The sequence below is a fragment of the Athene cunicularia genome (genome assembly GCF_003259725.1).
Source record: "Athene cunicularia isolate RWA chromosome 14 unlocalized genomic scaffold, athCun1 chr14_part1, whole genome shotgun sequence".
Classification (NCBI taxonomy): domain Eukaryota; kingdom Metazoa; phylum Chordata; class Aves; order Strigiformes; family Strigidae; genus Athene; species Athene cunicularia.
The window spans coordinates 82,299-99,367 of NW_020799118.1; the positions used below are offsets into that span (position 1 = coordinate 82,299).

Genomic DNA, 17,069 nt, shown 5'->3' on the forward strand with positions numbered 1-17,069 from the left:
TGGGCGAGTGTCCTGGGCGAGTGTCTGGGCAAGTGCCTTGGGCGAGTGTCCTGGGCGAGTGTCCGGGCGAGTGCCTTGGGCGAGCGTCCTGGGCGAGCGTCCTGGGCGAGCGTCCTGGGCGAGTGTCCTGGGCAAGTGTCCTGGGCGAGTGTCCTGCTGCGTGGCCTGGAGCAGCCCGGAGCGACGAGGCTGTTTCACTTGGGCCTCTCGCTAACTGCTGGGTGTCACGGGAGTTTGACACCCTGCTCTAGGTTATGAGCCACTTTTTACCAGAAGAGAATTCTCTTCAACCCCCTTTGTGTTTTTATAGGTAAAATCTGAAAAGTTGGTTTTTTGGGTTTCTTTTTTTGGGGGGGGGCTGGCAGCTTTCCTCCTGCACCCCTCCTGGGTTTTGTTGGTAAAGGATTTCACTACCTGCCACTGCAGGAGGGGCCTCTGGAGCATTATCCTGGTCCTGAAACCTTCGCAATAAGGAGGGAAATGCATTGCACAGAATTTTATTTTCCACTCTTTCTTTAACTGCCAACCTGGCACTTGAGGGAAAATTTACTCCTGTGAATGTTTTGCTTTTTCCTCTTTAATTCCTGAAGATGTAAACCTCTTTCTCCTACTTTTTATGTGGGTTTGGGTGAGAACAGAAGAAAAAAGATCCAGTGCTTCCACCTAAAAAGGAAGGGGCTTTCTGCTTTTATTACTACTTTTTTTTAGATCTACCTTATAGATAATTTTTAAAAGGGCACAGACATCACTACAATGATGTACTCTTAACATAACTTTAAGGAGATTGTTCCTTGAAAAAGTTGTCTTTATTCTTTGCTTCAGATAAACCAAGGAGTCGATATGCTGTGAACAGCTCTGGTGACACCACAGAAGATCAAGATGGGGACTCCAGGTAGGGGGAAAACATTTCTCCTTGCCTAAGAGTTTGAAACAGAGGAGAGGTGGCCTGTTGCTCTCTTGCCTCCTACTTCACTAGGCAGATTCTCTCAGTCTGTATCGAAGATGACCTGCCAATAAATGTTTTAATGCCAAGTTATGAGCAAATTAGTGCTTAGTAATGTGGAATGTCTGATGAGGGAATGCTACTGAATCTGTTGTTTTCTGGGCAAGGTATAGGTCAGGTACTTTATGCTCGTTAGGCAGTATTACTCTTCCAAAATTAGGAGTATTAATCCTTTGGCAAAATTCCACTTTTCTTTACCTGCCTCCCTCTAACTGGATATATTATTCAATTGCCTCAGATTCTTCCCTAGCTCATGAGATTGTTGTATGGAGCTGCTGTGCACTAATGAATAACTAATTTTGTTTCTCCAGATATAGCTGCCTTTGTATCTGTGGAGTGAAATAGTAGCTCAAAAGGAAACCAAGACTTAAAGATAGTTTTACAGGAAATCAGTGGGTAACAAATGCACTGAAAATAGGCAGTGTTATGTATGTACAAATGGACACTCTAATTAGTTTTTGTAGAAAATTTGAAATCTGCTGTGTGGTTCTAAATTTATGGCTATCAGCTATGAGACTAATCAGGGAAAGAAAAGGGGTTTTTGGTTGTTGGCCTACAGTTCAATTGCAGATCTTTTTTGTGATATGTGTTTTAATCTCCAGTATTAATAAAATGGGGTAGTTGCTGCTCTTCTCTCATATAAGGGTGAAAAAGAATTACTCATCACTTCCCCCCCCACCCCCAAAAAGAAATTTAAATCCCAACCTCTCAAAATGTAAGCTCCTTCTTAACTTTGACTGAGAATGGTTTAGCTGAAATTAAAATCACCCACGACAGTAAACTTTAACAATTCATACGTTTTTCCAGGACTGGGATACAAAAAAACGTAATTTGCTTGAGGTCATTCGTATCTCTTGCCCCTTCTGGCACCTTCCAGACCCTCAAATGCAGCCTTCTGTCGTGTGTGCAGGGAGTGCAGTCTGGTGCAGGGCACACCTCCAGTGGGAGCGAGCCGTGATGGTGTGTTTGGTCACTGGTGAATGGTGTTTCGGACTGCTGTGGACGGCAGCTAGTGTGCACAGGAGGAAGGCTCAGTGCACACGTTTGCTGGTTATCTCAGGGATTTTGTTGGTTGCTGTTCAAAACCTGGCTCTAGCATTTCCCTAGACAGATTAAGATGGTGTTGGAACGGTACCAACTTCTGTCTGATGCTGATTCTTGTTGCCTCTGCCTTTTTGGCAGGTTGGACAAAGCTCTTAATGCAGAGCTGTGTTTGCTGGATGTTACCTGTGGTGCTGAGTTACTGTGTTGCAGTATGTGGCTGCTACAGTGACGCAGGAAAAGCTTTTACCATTTCAAATTGTGGTCAGATGAGAAAACTGCTAGTATTTTCCTGAAACTGGTTTTAAGTAGATTGGGCATGTAACCTACGTTAAACCAAAGTTTATATTATTTCATTGTAGTGATGTCCAGAGCTCTGGTTTTGAAAGTTAGTGCTTAATCTCCTCATTAGGAATTTATTATTAAGCTTCTAGTGTTTAAAAGAATTTATGATCTCTCATCTGTGCTCGCTAAAGCAAAGTATCACAGTTCTGAAGCACTAAATGAAAAAATATCGAGACATCAATCCCCCTCTGCAGTGATGGGCTTCAGAGAAAAGAAGCTGTCATTTGTAGAGTCTTGTATGTAGCAATACGTACAAATTCATGCTGCAGTGTCTGCACCTGACTCTTACTGAAGTCAGGGTTTATATATCTGCTTAGATGAAGTTGAGGTGTCAGCCCACACTGGCCTGTTAGCAGGAAGTCCCTTAATATTACGTCCTGCGGATCTGTCTATAGCTGCCATGCAGGTGAAGGGGAGTTAGAAGAAGAGAAGCATTTATGTTGCTCTGAAAGTGTTGGTTCTGCTAGAGGCCAGATACCAAGGTCCAGCACACTGCTTGTGCCGCTTATGTGACTGGGCATCTGCACTCAGAAATTCACAGTCTCTTTGAAAATTGCATTTGTTTCAAGTTTGCTTATTGAAAAGCTTTTTTTCCCAATACCAGGGCAATCGGTGTTGTAAGTCTACTGCATCCCGTACAACTGATGTAGCAGCTAAACACGTCCTTCTCTTCAGTGACAGCAGCTAGTAGAAGAAATTGCTGATTTGCTTTATATACTAAGTTCTATTAATTTATATTGGGCAAGAGGAGTTTTGTTGGCAGAGTTAATATCTTTCATTGGACTTACCGATAGAGGTGGAAAACCAGGGATCTTCAAAACTGTGTACAGTAGGTTGCTCAGGCTTTTGATTTGTATCAGACCATTTTGGGAGTAACAGAAGTTGATGTCTGTGGTGCAGAAGAGATTCTAAGGGGAGAGTGGAGGCAGAAAGGTGGAGATGTCTTGGAGAGAGTGAGGTGCATATGATTTGTAAACTGGGAAAGGAAGGAGTTTAATTATTCTTTGCTGTAAAACCAGTATTGCCTTTGAGCTCAGAGGGTTTTTTCCTTACCAGTGTTATGAATTTTTGCTCCCGGGCTCCTGTTTGGAATGTGTTTTGTATGTTCCCATTGCAGATCAGGCTGGAGACACCCAGGAATGGAGAGACTGGTTTTGTGAGAGCCGTTCCCATTACCCCAGTGGCAGCTCTGCCCCTGTAGGTTTGTTCTCCCGCAGTGCAGTGGTGCAGCGGTTCTCCTGCCCAAACAGTTCAGGAGTCCACGGACACGTTTCATCGGCCTATTTTGTCGTGGCGGTGATTTGCTGATTGGAGTTGTCCTTGATGAAAGTATTTCATTAAGTAGTTTCCTATTATTTCTGGAAGGCTTCTTCAAGGAAGAGTAAAAGATCCCTTTAAATCACCGTGCATCAGTAGCATCTGTGGATGGTTTTGGTGGCACAAATTGAAGCTTTGGAGCGGACAGACTGCTTGGTTGAGTTGATGGTGTGTGGCAGGTTTGATAATGTGGAAGGGTTGGGTCTTTCCCATGTTTTTGTGTTCAGTAGCAAAGGTTATTTCAGATTGGTCTTGTTGCTGCAGTAGTTCTCATGAGGGTTGGATTCATCCATTTTTATACCGAATGGCTGTCTGATTTACTAGCAATCTAGCACCGACTGTGTCCTAGATAAGGTGCGTTGTTTTTTTCCTAAGCTATTGGAACCCACATCGATTACTTTTGAGCTGACCTTTCCTGGAGCAGTTGAGGTGTATGTATTTATTTATGGCATCAGAAAGGACAAAATTAGATCAGTTTAGGTGCCTTAACTCTCCATTTCCACATAGCACATATGTATGTATAACTGGATTTCTTTTAGCCTTCAGACTCAAATTTACTGGTGATTGTTGTGCTCTTTGTTTTTTATAGACAATTGCAGCCTATACAATCCTACTTCTAGGTTACTGGTGTGTATTTGTATTAATTTCTACAGTGTAGCATTTCTACTTGTATTAATTTCTCCTGGAGCTGTGTGTTTGGATCTTCAGGATATAGATTTTTTCTTCCTTTTAAAAGCAAGTCAACCAGCGAAAGTAGTTGAGGTGTGTTGATGGTGGCCACGCAGCAAAAAGGTGTTCAGAGGAATCTGTCACTGTCAAAACGAATTGCCAGTCAAGTGTTTCTGTTGGCTTCTTCTCAGCCTTTCATCATTTGTTTTTACTCTCTTCAAAAACATCCTTCAGTTTTTGCATACTTTACCAGTGATACACACCCCTCACTGCTTATCCAGATGCCTGCCAGTCTTTTTTTTTTTTTTTTTAATTTATTCCCTGAAAGAACAGGAGGCAATTACTCTTTTGAAGCCATAAGATAATGTTTTGTTAAATTGGTTTGAAATGTATTTTGTAGTTTTTCTGAAGGTGGTATAGTCAGCAAGCAAAAATTCTAATGAAGATGCATGTATAGTAACATATGTTACACCAGACTTTGCATTTTTTAGTAGCATAACTGACTAACTGAAGGAGGTTTAGCAAGTTTGACAGCATTGATGTCATTAATTGGCCAAATGCTTCTGTTATAAAAAAAGTCAAGTTACTGACAAACAAGGACTTGAATGTCCCTTTCTAACAAACAGTAGTTCTCCTGTGATAACATTTCTGTATCCTCTGTCCCTCTTTCACTGGACTCCAGTGTTCTTCCTTGTATTTATTCTGAAAGGCTTCCTTTCTGTAAGCCCATGCTTTTCCATTCATCCACCCATCCCTTTAAAAACACCCTTCCTGTAATATCACCCCCCTTTGTATAGTTTGTCATTTGGGATTGCTCTAGATTCCCTTTTCAAAACGACCAGTAGAAATCTGCTGTCTTTTGGATTAGTAATTGTTGGAGGTTTTTATTTTATCTCTATGGACAGCATAAAGGTTTTTATCAGATTCATTTTTCAGTATATTTAGGAAGTTTGTTTCAGGAAACAAGTCCCTTTTTTTATCTTGTTATTTGGAACAAAAAGCAGCGAACTATTAAAATTAAAATAGGTGTTTGTTTTTCTGATATAAAAGTGAGTACAGCTGTTAACAGAGCCTTGCACCCTACGCCTGTTGAAAAGAAGGTTTTCAGGTTCTTTGCCTTGAAAACTTTTTCAGCCTACTTGTCCTGAGTTTTTGCTCTTTGCCTGGGGGAGACAGATGAAGAATGACTTCATGCTTGTGCTGTGATTCTGGACAGACTTGTACCTATTGTTTAGATCCCTGGGGAGAGCAGCAGCAGCTCTGTGTGCAAGGCCCTTTACAGAATCCTGCCTGTGCGTGCAGCAATAAGTGTGTGGCATCCTCTTTTTCTAAGTCTTGTGGGTATGGAAGCGCCAGAACCAATTGTGAAGAGCTGTGGGTCATTCGGTGCTGCACAGGCTGTTCCTTGGGTGAAAGTACTAGTTAATAGTGTAGAGAAAACCCTCAAGTTTAGAATCTGCTCTCAGACTGCAACCTCTGCTATTTTCTCCTAAGGTAAGCATGAATTAAAAAGTCCAGTGTGATACAGCTCCATAAATGCAGTGGATTGTGGGGACACAGTACAGCGGCCAGTGTTAGTGGGAGGTCTAAAATGCCTTAGCCTGCTTTCGGCATGTTGTCAGTCTAAGCCTGCAGTACATCCCTGGAATTCACCTACCATTAACTTTTGACTCTTCTCAGTAGTTATGTTTCCTTTACAGGAGTTTAACCCTTAATAGTTCATCCTAGTTTTTAATATTATCTTTTTTTTTTTTTTTTTTTTTTTTTTTTTTTTTTTTTTTTGTATTTTGTGTACTTGCCTCGTTTATTTTCTTCTGTTGTGTTTTGTTTTGTGTTTATGGCCATGTTCCCATTTCAGAGACCAATGTCCTCTAACTGATGAGCAATTGGTTTCAGGGTAAGACCAAATGTTCTAAACAATCACCTTTGTCTAGAATGGCTTTCTTTTCTCACCATCCTTTTAATTGTGCTTTGTTTCTGGTTTCTGTTTTACACTGAATGATGAGATAATTATATGCTAAATCACAATGTCTGTAGGAGACATATTGCTAAAGGTTTATGCTAGGATAATTACAAAGGTCCTACTAACATTTCTGTGCTTCCTGTAGGGTATCCAGAATGGGTGTGGTACTGTCCCTTCTGTGAAATGAGAAAAGTTGTGATCCTTCGAGAATGCAACAAGTGTAGTCTTGGCATTGTAGTTATTCCAAAAGGAGCTCTAAAATAAATTGCTTTCTGAGGAGCAATGACTTAAAAGTACAGATCAGTGAGTAAACTATTTAATCCCACAGTGTTTATGGAGAGCTCTTCAGAGACCTGGTTTTGAGCAGCTTGTGCTGGTTGCTTGTTCTTGGTGCCCCACTGAGCTCAACTGGGTTGATTGCATTATACCCCCTTTATGAATGTGTGGAAGGAGAAGTGGTTATCTCAGCCCAGGGCCCCAGAAGTATTAAACTGTCTCTCTAGTCCCTGCTTAACATAAAGATGCTCACCTAGTTACGCAGCTCCCATTCTAAACTATTTCAAAGAAGAATTCTTTATTAAAATCTTGTTTTGAATTCCTGTGGCATATAAAAAGTTATTATCCATTCTTGGGGAAAAAATGAATTTGTGTTTGAGATTCTTTTCCCCCTCCCTTTCCGTGTGCTAAAGCCATTGTTGTTTCAGCTGGGTTTCCAGAGGAGATGCTGGTGACAGCAGTGGATCTGCCCTAGTGTGGTTTGTATCGTACTGCTGGTCTGTCTGTTGTCGCTGCTACGTTGAGCTTGTGATAGGAGCGGTAGGATATTTTGGGCAAACCAAAGCTTTTGGTTTTTGTATTTAGTTTCTGCCTGCTGAATTCCTGAGAGCAGGAGAGGTTTGCTTCCCTCTGGAAATCACACTGCTCAGACTAATCTCATAAAAGGAGAAGGGACTGTTACTGCCCAACTGTGAAACCTAATCTGCTTCTAACAAACTCTTGGACTCTGATAAGTCAGTATTTTTAGGTCATCTTAATATACCTCGGAGATTAGAAAATCAGTATTAAAATATTTAAAGTAAAAGTGTTATTTTCTAAGATGAGTTGATGAATTGAAATGATGGGAATAATGTATCTGCTGTCCCTCAATTTCCCTATCATCCTGAGGTCTAAGGAATGTATAAATTACGTAGAGCATTGGGGAGGGGGGGAAAAAAAACCCAAACCAGCAAAACCAAGAAATGTAGGCTGTCAGGTGAGAGAGAGGACTGGAGTCCAGGTTGCTCTTGAGAGAGCCTGTGGTGTTACCAGGTGTCTGTACCCATCAGGGAGCACCCGTGTAACCCATCACAGCGTTATCTGTCCTGAGCGTGTCATCTGGCTGCAGTCACCCTCCTCTCCCAGAAAGAGAAGTCTCCGCTAGTGAAAAGAAACTGAGGACTTTACAAAATCAGGCTTTTCATCTCCGCCTCCCCACAGGGGCAGACAGAAGGCTGTAGGTGTCATGAGCTCTGCTGAGGAACTGCTGAACTGTTATATTAGCCCCACATTTATCTGTTAAAAGATCTGCTGGTGTAATTCCTTGTAAAAGTCAAATCTTAACAGTGGTGAAAGTCATCATAATGATCGGTTTTCCACCTCCCAGGGTATCCTTTGCCAAGGCTGGGGGAGGGAAGAGTAACTAATTTCTCACCAGCAAGCAGGCATTTTCTAGTTTACCCTCCTTCTCCCTTCACCCCACAGAGCATATGCTCGTTTTGGAACCATTGCTATGACAGTCTTCCTGGCTCCATGATGAGTCAATTAATGAACACAGCTGAACAGGGCAGAAAGAGGGGGGGAAAGCTCACTGCTGTCACGGTGACATTTTTTTCCTATTTTGAATGTGATCTCCAGGGACTGTCAGTCCAGATCCTGTTTGAGGACGCTTTGCCCTTTCTTCACAAACTGTGTGCTGTACAGTGGGGTGGCTGAGGAGCGTGGGCTCGGTGGCCCTAGGAGTCTCTGGCTAGTCTTGCCTTCTCTCTGCTTGCCCTTAGCTGTGTTTGAAGCAGAGCAGCCAGGGATCTGGAAGTATGTACACAGCTGCTCCTTCCATAAGCCAAATGAAAGCAGTGTGCTGTGGTCAGGATGACCTGTTTGTACAAACACCAGAGGCTCTGACGGTTTGTAAAGCCCTTCTGTTGTCCTTCATTTTCAGTATATGTAGGTCTAATAAAAGAAATGTCCCATGGGTCGTATGCAGATGGATAGACACAAAAGACCTGTCTGTGTGCATTTGTCTTAATTTCTGTAGTACTCCATAGCTCACTCAGACCGAAGCAGGAATATGGTGCATTAAGTCCTTCTCTGGGCATCGAGGGCTCACTTGTGGCCAAGAGATAAGGTGAGCGCAGCACACACCCATGCCTGCCCTTTTCTCTGAGTGATACTGGGTTATCTGGGATACCTGTCTGGTGGAGGGGGATGATCTGACAGGGACGTATATCCCTGAATGTAAATAAAGAAAATGAAATAAACTTCTTCATTCTTAAAAAATTGGTCTCATCAGAAGCTGGTCTGAAATTTCTGTGGTTAAATGGGAGCCTCTGAGAAATCAGATGAGGAAAGAACTTGCTGATATCAAACCTTGCACTGCTCCTGTTCTAGAACAAGTTCCCTCTGGCAGCTGTGTTCTTCTTCCCTGTGGATTTGAGCTCCACTGTCTCAGGGGGCACCCTGAGGAAATCAAGTGTTTGTAGAGACCAGACGGATGTTGTAAGGCCTTCAGACAGAGCAATTGCAGAATTCCTCCCTTGTCACTCTGGATTCTCACCTGGTTTTGCAGTGGTAGCTGTATTTTGCAGGGCAGACTCCTTGTAGATACTTGCCCTCCCGTCTCGCAGCTGCCTTCTTCCCACCACCGACTCAGAGCGATCCAGTAACACCAGTGGTTGGTGTTGGGAAGGGCCTGCCCTGTCATGAATTTGTCTCAGTTGGGTTTATCAAATGAGAAAGCCCAGGTGAAGCCAGGCAGCTCTCGGAAGGGTGCCAGTGGTCTCTTGACCACAGGTTCAGATCTCTTAAGTGAGTAACCCTGAACCTCACCGATGAGCTTTGGGAAAGGAAGGACAAGCATTGGTTGTATGTTTCTTGTGAGTGAATCAGCTTTTTCTTGCCTTCCTCTCTGCCATACTGGGTGGCTTAAAGATCTCTGTTGTGCTTGAGTGACAGGCTGTGTCAATATGTAGTTGCTTAGTAAGTTCATTAACCTGCAGCTAAATCCAGGCAATGGCTAACTTGAGCTGTTTTGATATTTAAGCGAACTGCATCTAATCTTTCCAATGTATTTTGCTGAGCATGTAATTAAATAAGCATGACCCTGCAGTCTTGTGAATGCTTCCTGTTTTATAATTGTGATGATCTGAGAGAAGTAATTAAGGGGTTCTTAATTTTCCATAATTGGTGGTACTCCAGGTACAGCAATTTAGATACAAAATGCTTTAAAAACTTGTGAGTTAAATATTCCTGTATGTGGAGGAATATTCTGGGGGTTTGCTTTTTGAAAACTGTAATAACTTATGTTTCTGCTCTTCAAGGTTTTCGGATGTCATCCTGGCAACAATTTTGGCTACCAAGTCAGATATGTGTGGCAAAAAGTTTGAACTGAAGATTGATAACGTTCGCTTTGTTGGTCATCCCACGTTGCTTCAGCATGCGCTTGGCCAGGTATGGGATGAAGTCCACTCTGGGGACCGGCCTTCTTTATAAACTGCCTGGCTCACTGCGGAAACTTAGAATTCAGAATGTGCTTGTTGGCCTTTGATCCTGCTTTTACTTCCTGATGCTCAAAGCTGTCTTTTACTTACCTCCAGATAAATACAGCGAGTGGCAAACTGCGGGAGCTGGGTCAGTGATTCACAGAAACCCCCTTCTGGTTACTGTCAAAAAGCAGTGTGGGTAAAGAGAAGTAATACTAAGCAGTCCAGCTCAAAAAGCTGTTTCTCACTCAGTTAGTTATTGCAAGTTAGCTTTTTAGCACCTCTAATTAGGCACCTCTAATTAGTATGGCAGCTAAAAAAAACCAACACCCAAATCCTTCACAAGCTGCATCAGAGCCTTGTTTGGCTTTTAACTCTTTTCTGGTGCTGAAGATGATTCGCAAGGCTTGGTTGGAATAAGTGGGATGTTGAAAGAGGTCTGATACTTTCTTGTGGACAAAGTCAGGCTGCTCTTTGCATTGGGACCTTGCTCTGTGGTCTGTATTTTAACTGCTTGCAGTGAAAGCAGTTGCCACCTAGGCTATGGAAAGGGTCCTGCTTAAACCCAGGAAAGAACTTATCTGCTTCTGTGGGCAAAATATTCCCTGTCTCATTCCTTCTTCCTAATAAACTGTAAGAATTAACTAGGCTTTGGTAATTTCTGAACCCAACAGTGATCTCTGTCACTAAACTGCTTTGGTCTCATTTTTCATCAAATTTACTAAGTCGTTCATTTTTTTTTTTTAGGGGAAAAAATCCGTTTGCCAATTCTATCATCCTCTCTATCTATAATTAGAGTTGCAAACAGATTGTTGGCAACTGCTGCTTGATATTTAGAGGACCAGACTGTTTTAATCCAAGTGAGGAACTGGCCTCAAGCATCAGAAAATGCTAGTGTTCCACTTTTGAAACTCAGTCGTGAGTCTACAAGAAATGCGATGAGGATCACTAAGACTCTGTCCTCAAATGTTTGAGCTGGTTTGGAAGACAGAGTTCAAGTGTCCCCAAGCGCGTCAGCAGCCCCAGACAAGGCAAGTGATGGAGCAGGCCCAGGGTCCGTCCAGACCCCAGCCGGGAGCAGAAGGAGGCAGGACCAGAGGCAGGGCTGGGGGACGAGGCTGCGGTGGACTTGGGGCCAGCCAGGAAACAAGCCACATACAGCGCAGGTGGAAGGGCCAGCCAGGAGGCAGGGCTGGAGGCAGGCACACCTCCAGGCCCTGGGCTGAGCTTAAATGGGACTCTTGGGTCTCGGGCTAGCATGTGAGATGGGGGACCCATCCGGACTGGCCCAGGGCCACTGAGACCTTTCGGGGCCCTGACAGCTGTGGGATTGTTCTCTCACAGTGTCAGATTCTGTTATTTTGCTCATCTTGGCCAAAAGGCACAACTTCCTAAATGTGCTGTAAATGAGGTTGCAAATTTGTGGTTGGATTTTTTTTCACCACACATTACTATACCTTTTTATCCACTTTCCAGTCAGTTTTATCCTCATTGCATGAAACGTCTCTTCGTTTTCAATTTGTCTAAATAAAATTGCATCTGGATAAATAAACTTATAAAATGCTGTGAACACTTTTTTGTTACTACTTGTAGGATCTTTTTGGGTGTGTCTTATCACCCTGGTAGGCACCCCAGAACTTTCTAGTGTCCAGAATGTTCTAGACATGGCAGCCATCTCTGCTAGTTTATTTGAGTCTAAATCTGGGCTCCTTTTGCAGCTAGGAGGAAGCTAGATGGAGCTCCTTTCCCGTGGAACAAAGGCAGTGGCCGGAGTAACCTGACAGCCTCTGGTTTGAGTTTCTTCAGAGTTCATACTGCAGTGTTAATCCAAGGGACAGCTCATCAAATTCTTACTCAGATGAGATTTGGGAGTTACAAGAGCACAAATATTTAGTCATGTGTGCCAGACCACCTTTTATGTAGCAATATTCTGAATTCTTCAGATTCCTTCAGCATTTTCTTAACCAGCTTAGTCATTTCTTCTTTTTTCTAGACAAGAGATGATATGAAATCTGGCCTGCATCCCAACTGATGTTAATGGTGGTAGCTTTTTGATTTTAAGGAAGGAATAGGATCAGCCCCTACACTCAGAAATGCTTTTGAGTCTTTCTTGAAGTTCACAAGACATCCTGGAGCCTGTAACTCCAGAACAAATAAACACAGTAAATTGGCTTTACCACCCTCCCATCACTGTCTTTTTGATAGAACTTAGAAAAAACAAAAATATGGATCACTTCTTATAGTTTCTCTATTTTTTTAAGACTAGTGAGTGAAAGCACTCCGATTGTGGAGTTCACTGCTGAGCAGTTCGTTGCTGATGCTTGGGATCTGTCAGGAAGGGTGGATGCATCTCTGCCTTTGCCACCTTCTCCGTGTTTGCCCTGTCTCAGATGCACATATGTTGGGTAGAGACCGAATTTAGGTTAGCTGGGTGTTTGGCCTGGCAGGTTATAGCTGTTCTCACTTGGGATGGGATGGGTGTTCAGCAGGGAGCTTCGGGGGTGGCAGGAATGTCCTCTGGATTTTGTGCTCCATCTTGTGGTGACGCTTGCTCCATTCAGAGTTGTTAGTCTCGGATGTGCAAATTCAACTTGCTTGTCTTGGCTTCCACTGTTCCTCCCCAGCAGAAAGTCTCTGCCTGCGTTAGGGATAAAGATCTCTGCTGCAGAAACAATAGGGAGGGGCAGAGAATGTGTTTGAAGTCCTGCAGGAAGGGAAAATCAAACCTTTTATTTTAGTACTGCAGTTCTAGAGCATATTTTTTTCTGATTAAAAGCAACAGTTTGTAACATGATGCAATCCAAAGGAGGATTTTAGGAAAGGAAAGAGTGTGTGGCCTGGGGTGAGAAATCTATGGATTTCTCTTTGATTAATGTATATGACAGCTGTGCTAAGGAATTTACACCTAGGGTCACTAATGATGCTAAAATACAATAGTGAAGACACCTAATAAGACAGCTATCTTAACTGATTCTCATTCCCATGGTCATGACCAAAATGCTTTGGTTTAAGTTTTCACAGCTTCTCAGAAAAGGTGGTTCTTGTAGAGTGTCTGTGGCATAAAAAGGTCCCCTATTTTCACTTTTTAAAAGTCAAATTTGATGGTATAATTTGAATTGTCTGCTCTCTTTTTGCAGCAAACTTGTTATTTGACTGAGTTAGCCCTTTTATTTTTCAGGTATCCAAAACTGATCCCTCACCAAAGAGAGAGATGCCCACTATGATTCTCTTCAACGTGGTATTTGCACTAAGGGTAAGGACAGTCTTCATTCCGTCTGACATTGGGATGTGCTTCGGATGTATAAGAGAATGCGGTAGACTCGTGTCCCAGTAATCTCCTGTAAAACATTCAGTGCCTGATTTCATTGCGATGTTTTAATCTGAAACAACAAACCCAAACAACGTGGAATATGACACTAACAAGTGGAAAAGTTTTCCAGCCCAGTGGAAAACAAGTACAGTTGTTCTCTTCAGGACGTTTCTAGAGTTTTTGATTTTAAATACCCAGAGTGTAAAGGCATGCAAGAGGACACTTTGCAAAATAGCCACGAATGCAGTTGCAAGTCCTGTATGTTTCTTGTCTCCTGTTATTAGTGAGCTGGGAATCTGCTGTGATTTTTCTCGACTCTGCAGTTGAGGCTTGTCCACCTAAGCTGTGCAAGGAGGCAGCCTGGGTCTGACCGCCCTGTGTGTTGGATGCTGTTCTCTGTACGTGATGCTCTACTCCTGCCTGGGATAGGCCCAGATCCACCCAGCGGCAGTAGCGTGCTGCCCAGCCCTTGTGCCTCCGTGCAGCTCGGGCCTTGGTGGTCGGATCTGCTCCAGAAGAGAGGCAGCAGCTGGTGTGGACAGTGCCTCATGCTTGGCCAGCCTTAAGAGTCAGGTCCCCACCATGGCCTTGGCCAAACCAAGCTTTGCAGTGCAGAGTCATTCAGAAGCCTGCTGTGGCTCTGAACAGCACTGTTTTGAACCCTTACTCATGCTGTATGATACAGAGACATGTGCCTTTGCTCAGTGTCTCTAGGCTTTTTTTATAATTAAATGGCCAGTGTTTGAAAGATGACTCCTCTTATCAATGAGATCATTGTAAAGGAAGAGTGCCAGGGAGCAGCAGCTGTAGCATTCTAAATGAGGTGAAGGTACAAGTGAAGAATAAATAACTTTTGATGCTCAGCAAGAACCTGAAGCAAATACCTAGTTTTTGCTTGGAATTTTTTTCAGGCCTACTCTACTGACTAGATATTGGTGTCTGTGTTAAGGGATGCTGGCCTGGCTAATTAGGTGGTATAAAGCCCTAAAAATTTCATTATGTTCGAGCAGTATTTGATTTCTGAGCTCTGGCTTTCTCTTCCCAGCCCGCAGGTTGCATCTGTGGAGCCATCATATTATTCTTTTGTCATGTATACATATGAAGAAACATTTTAAAAATAAAGGAGTTGGAATAGCTGTCTTTATGGAAATGGTTGATTTTTGCTCGACTGGATATGATGTCATGGTTTAAAAGCCTCCAGCTCTCTGCTTATGAAATTACCTTTTTTTTTTCTTCCTTTCAGCACTAGAGCACTAGTATTTTTCTTGCCGCTGGCTTTGCAGTGGTGACTAACATGGACGTGGACAAACCAGAAGACTTGTCCTCAGTTAAACAGCAAGGTTTCACACAAAGACAATTATCCTGGCAATTGGTCTGAATCCAGCAAGAAATCATTCACTGAGCTTTGCTGAGGGATCTAGTGTTCTTGTGCTCTGGGACATCGTTAGGTCAGGAAGTGCTGAATTTGCAGTACAGGATTTGATTTTAGATTTCACCCATTAAGAGACATTAGCTTCAAGAAATTTGGTGTTTGGTGTATAGGTGAAGCACCATGCTTTGGTTGTAGGTAAGTGTGTGTAGATGCACATGCAGACAGAAATATTCGTGCACGTTGAGTCGTGTGGAAGCAGAAGTGTTGAAACCAGTGCTTTTCATTCACAATATTGCAAGAGCTTGGTGAAGTGCAATGAAGACTATTTTTTTTTTTTTTTTTTTTTTTTTGGTCTGCATTTTGGCAATGTGATGATACTGATGCAATTTGTGTGTGTAATGCAGCACTAACTCCTATTTGCCAAATAAAACACTCCTATTTCATAGAGAGCTGTCAAGTTTCTGGAAAGTGCTGTTCAAGAGGCAAGTGAAAATTTTCTCCTAGCATGGTGTAGTGCGCTGCAGAGGGTGGGTGGAGGCACAAAGAGATAAAGATGAGAGTCCATCTGCAGTGGGCAGACAGAGCAGGCAGAGTCCCAAGTGCTATAATCAGCACCGATCCTGCTGTGTTTAAGCTTCAGGGTTACCAACGTGTCGTGACTCAGCAAGAACAGTGGAATCAAAAAATGATGACTCATGGTTTGCTGGTGTACATGCCAAGTTATCGCTTGCTAGAACTGTAAACTCCTTTAAATGTCTTAACAAACAAGAAGCAGCTGCTTACTCAGACTGGAGCCACCGAGTGTGTCCCCCCCCCCACCTTGTCAGCTGTACTTACACAATAGATTTTTCCAGCACTTTCACTCTGGGGCTTGCATGAATGCAGTGTTAGTAATAAGCCATATTTGTGAAATGTTTGGGAGCGTAAATCCACATTCATTTTGGTTTGAGATCAAGTTGTTGATCGTGTGTTGGTATTTCTCACCTAGTTACTGTCTTGTCAGTATAGAAGACAACCAGCAGTACAGCGACATGGACTGAACGGGCTGTGTTAAAGGCACTGCAGTCCTACACTCCCAGGGACTTTAACTTGAACATTGTAATATTTCAGCTTTTCAAATAGCTTGACCCTTTCTTTTCTCACTGTGTGGAATGGTCTCTCTAGTGGAAGGTTCGTTAGCAACTGCAGAAAATAAACCAGATGGGGGAGTATCATACTGCAGGTGCTGTGTTCATCTGATGCACATAGACAAGCTTAGAAATCCCTGAGTTTTCTCTTTACCTCTGGACATCTCTGAGCTTCTGCTTTGCTGCTGCTAGAGAAAATTCCTTTCTTTTGCCAGTTATCAGAGCCTGACTTTCAGTATCTACTGACGATAATTATTTTGACTCCTTCTCCATCACTGCAGTTCCGTAGATGTGATTGTGGCTGAGTGACCAGCCTGTTTCTGTTCTGTGTTGCCTGCAGGCCAATGCCGATCCCTCTGTGATAAACTGCCTACACAACCTCTCCCGAAGGATCGCCATCGTCTTGCAGCATGAGGAACGCCGCTGCCAATACCTGACCAGGGAGGCCAAGCTGATCTTGGCTATTCAGGACGAAGTGTCTGCCATGTCAGAAAGTGAGTGCTGAGCTTAGCTTTGTGCAGGAATATGTTTGTCCAGGAGCACTTTTTCAGAAAAGTGCTGATTGTGTCTTCTTACTTCTTTTGTGGCTGGGATCAGTATGAACAAGTTCTGGTGCTCTTTAGCATTCTGACAGCCTTTGACAGGATTTTACCTCATCCAAGAGCACTATCCCAACGCAGAGATGTCAGCTTTAGAAGTAAAGTAGCTTCTTTACCTTCCTTACTAGCTCAGTTCAGCGCCATCACTGGAGAATGTGCACTGAACCATCACATTTGGAACTTCTTGTCAGGCTGAGATGGAAGAACACATACGTAGACTGCTTCACCCAACCTAGAGCAAGTTTCCCATGCTTTAATGCTGTGTGCTGAGTCACCAGACTTCTTGTGTGGAAAATTTACTCTTAACATGTTGTTACCATGGCTAGCAAACAGTTACAGAGCGTTTTTATAGGCTGTATTTCAGAGCAGTGTACTATAATAACGTGCACTATTTAGGGTGAGCTCTGTCTGACAGTAATGCATCATCTTGCTGCAAGCATTAAAAATTAAAACTGATGTATAAAACTAAAAACACTTAAAATCATCACTTGTCAAACTCACAGTTACATGTGCTTAACTGAGTTGAGGTGTAGGTCAAGTTGGCAATAATTCACTATTATTACTCTAACACGTAACTTGAGTTACT

General features: G+C 42.9%; 1 protein-coding gene across 2 annotated transcripts in view; it reads left to right on the top strand.

Moving 5' to 3' along the window:
- Positions 1–445: 445 nt before the first annotated feature.
- The window catches only part of NPRL3 (NPR3 like, GATOR1 complex subunit), a 44,260-nt gene continuing 27,636 nt past the window's right edge, over positions 446–17,069 (top strand). Inside the window, exons 1-5 of one of the 2 annotated variants that reach the window (XM_026858623.1) lie at positions 446–451; positions 823–892; positions 9,914–10,043; positions 13,254–13,328; positions 16,225–16,378. In XM_026858623.1, coding sequence (XP_026714424.1) covers positions 9,960–10,043; positions 13,254–13,328; positions 16,225–16,378 — 313 coding nt within the window. In that variant the 5' untranslated portion in view covers positions 446–451; positions 823–892; positions 9,914–9,959. Of the gene's footprint in view, positions 452–822; positions 893–6,233; positions 6,273–9,913; positions 10,044–13,253; positions 13,329–16,224; positions 16,379–17,069 lie in introns of those variants that run through there. The other variant, XM_026858622.1, reaches the window with a different exon arrangement.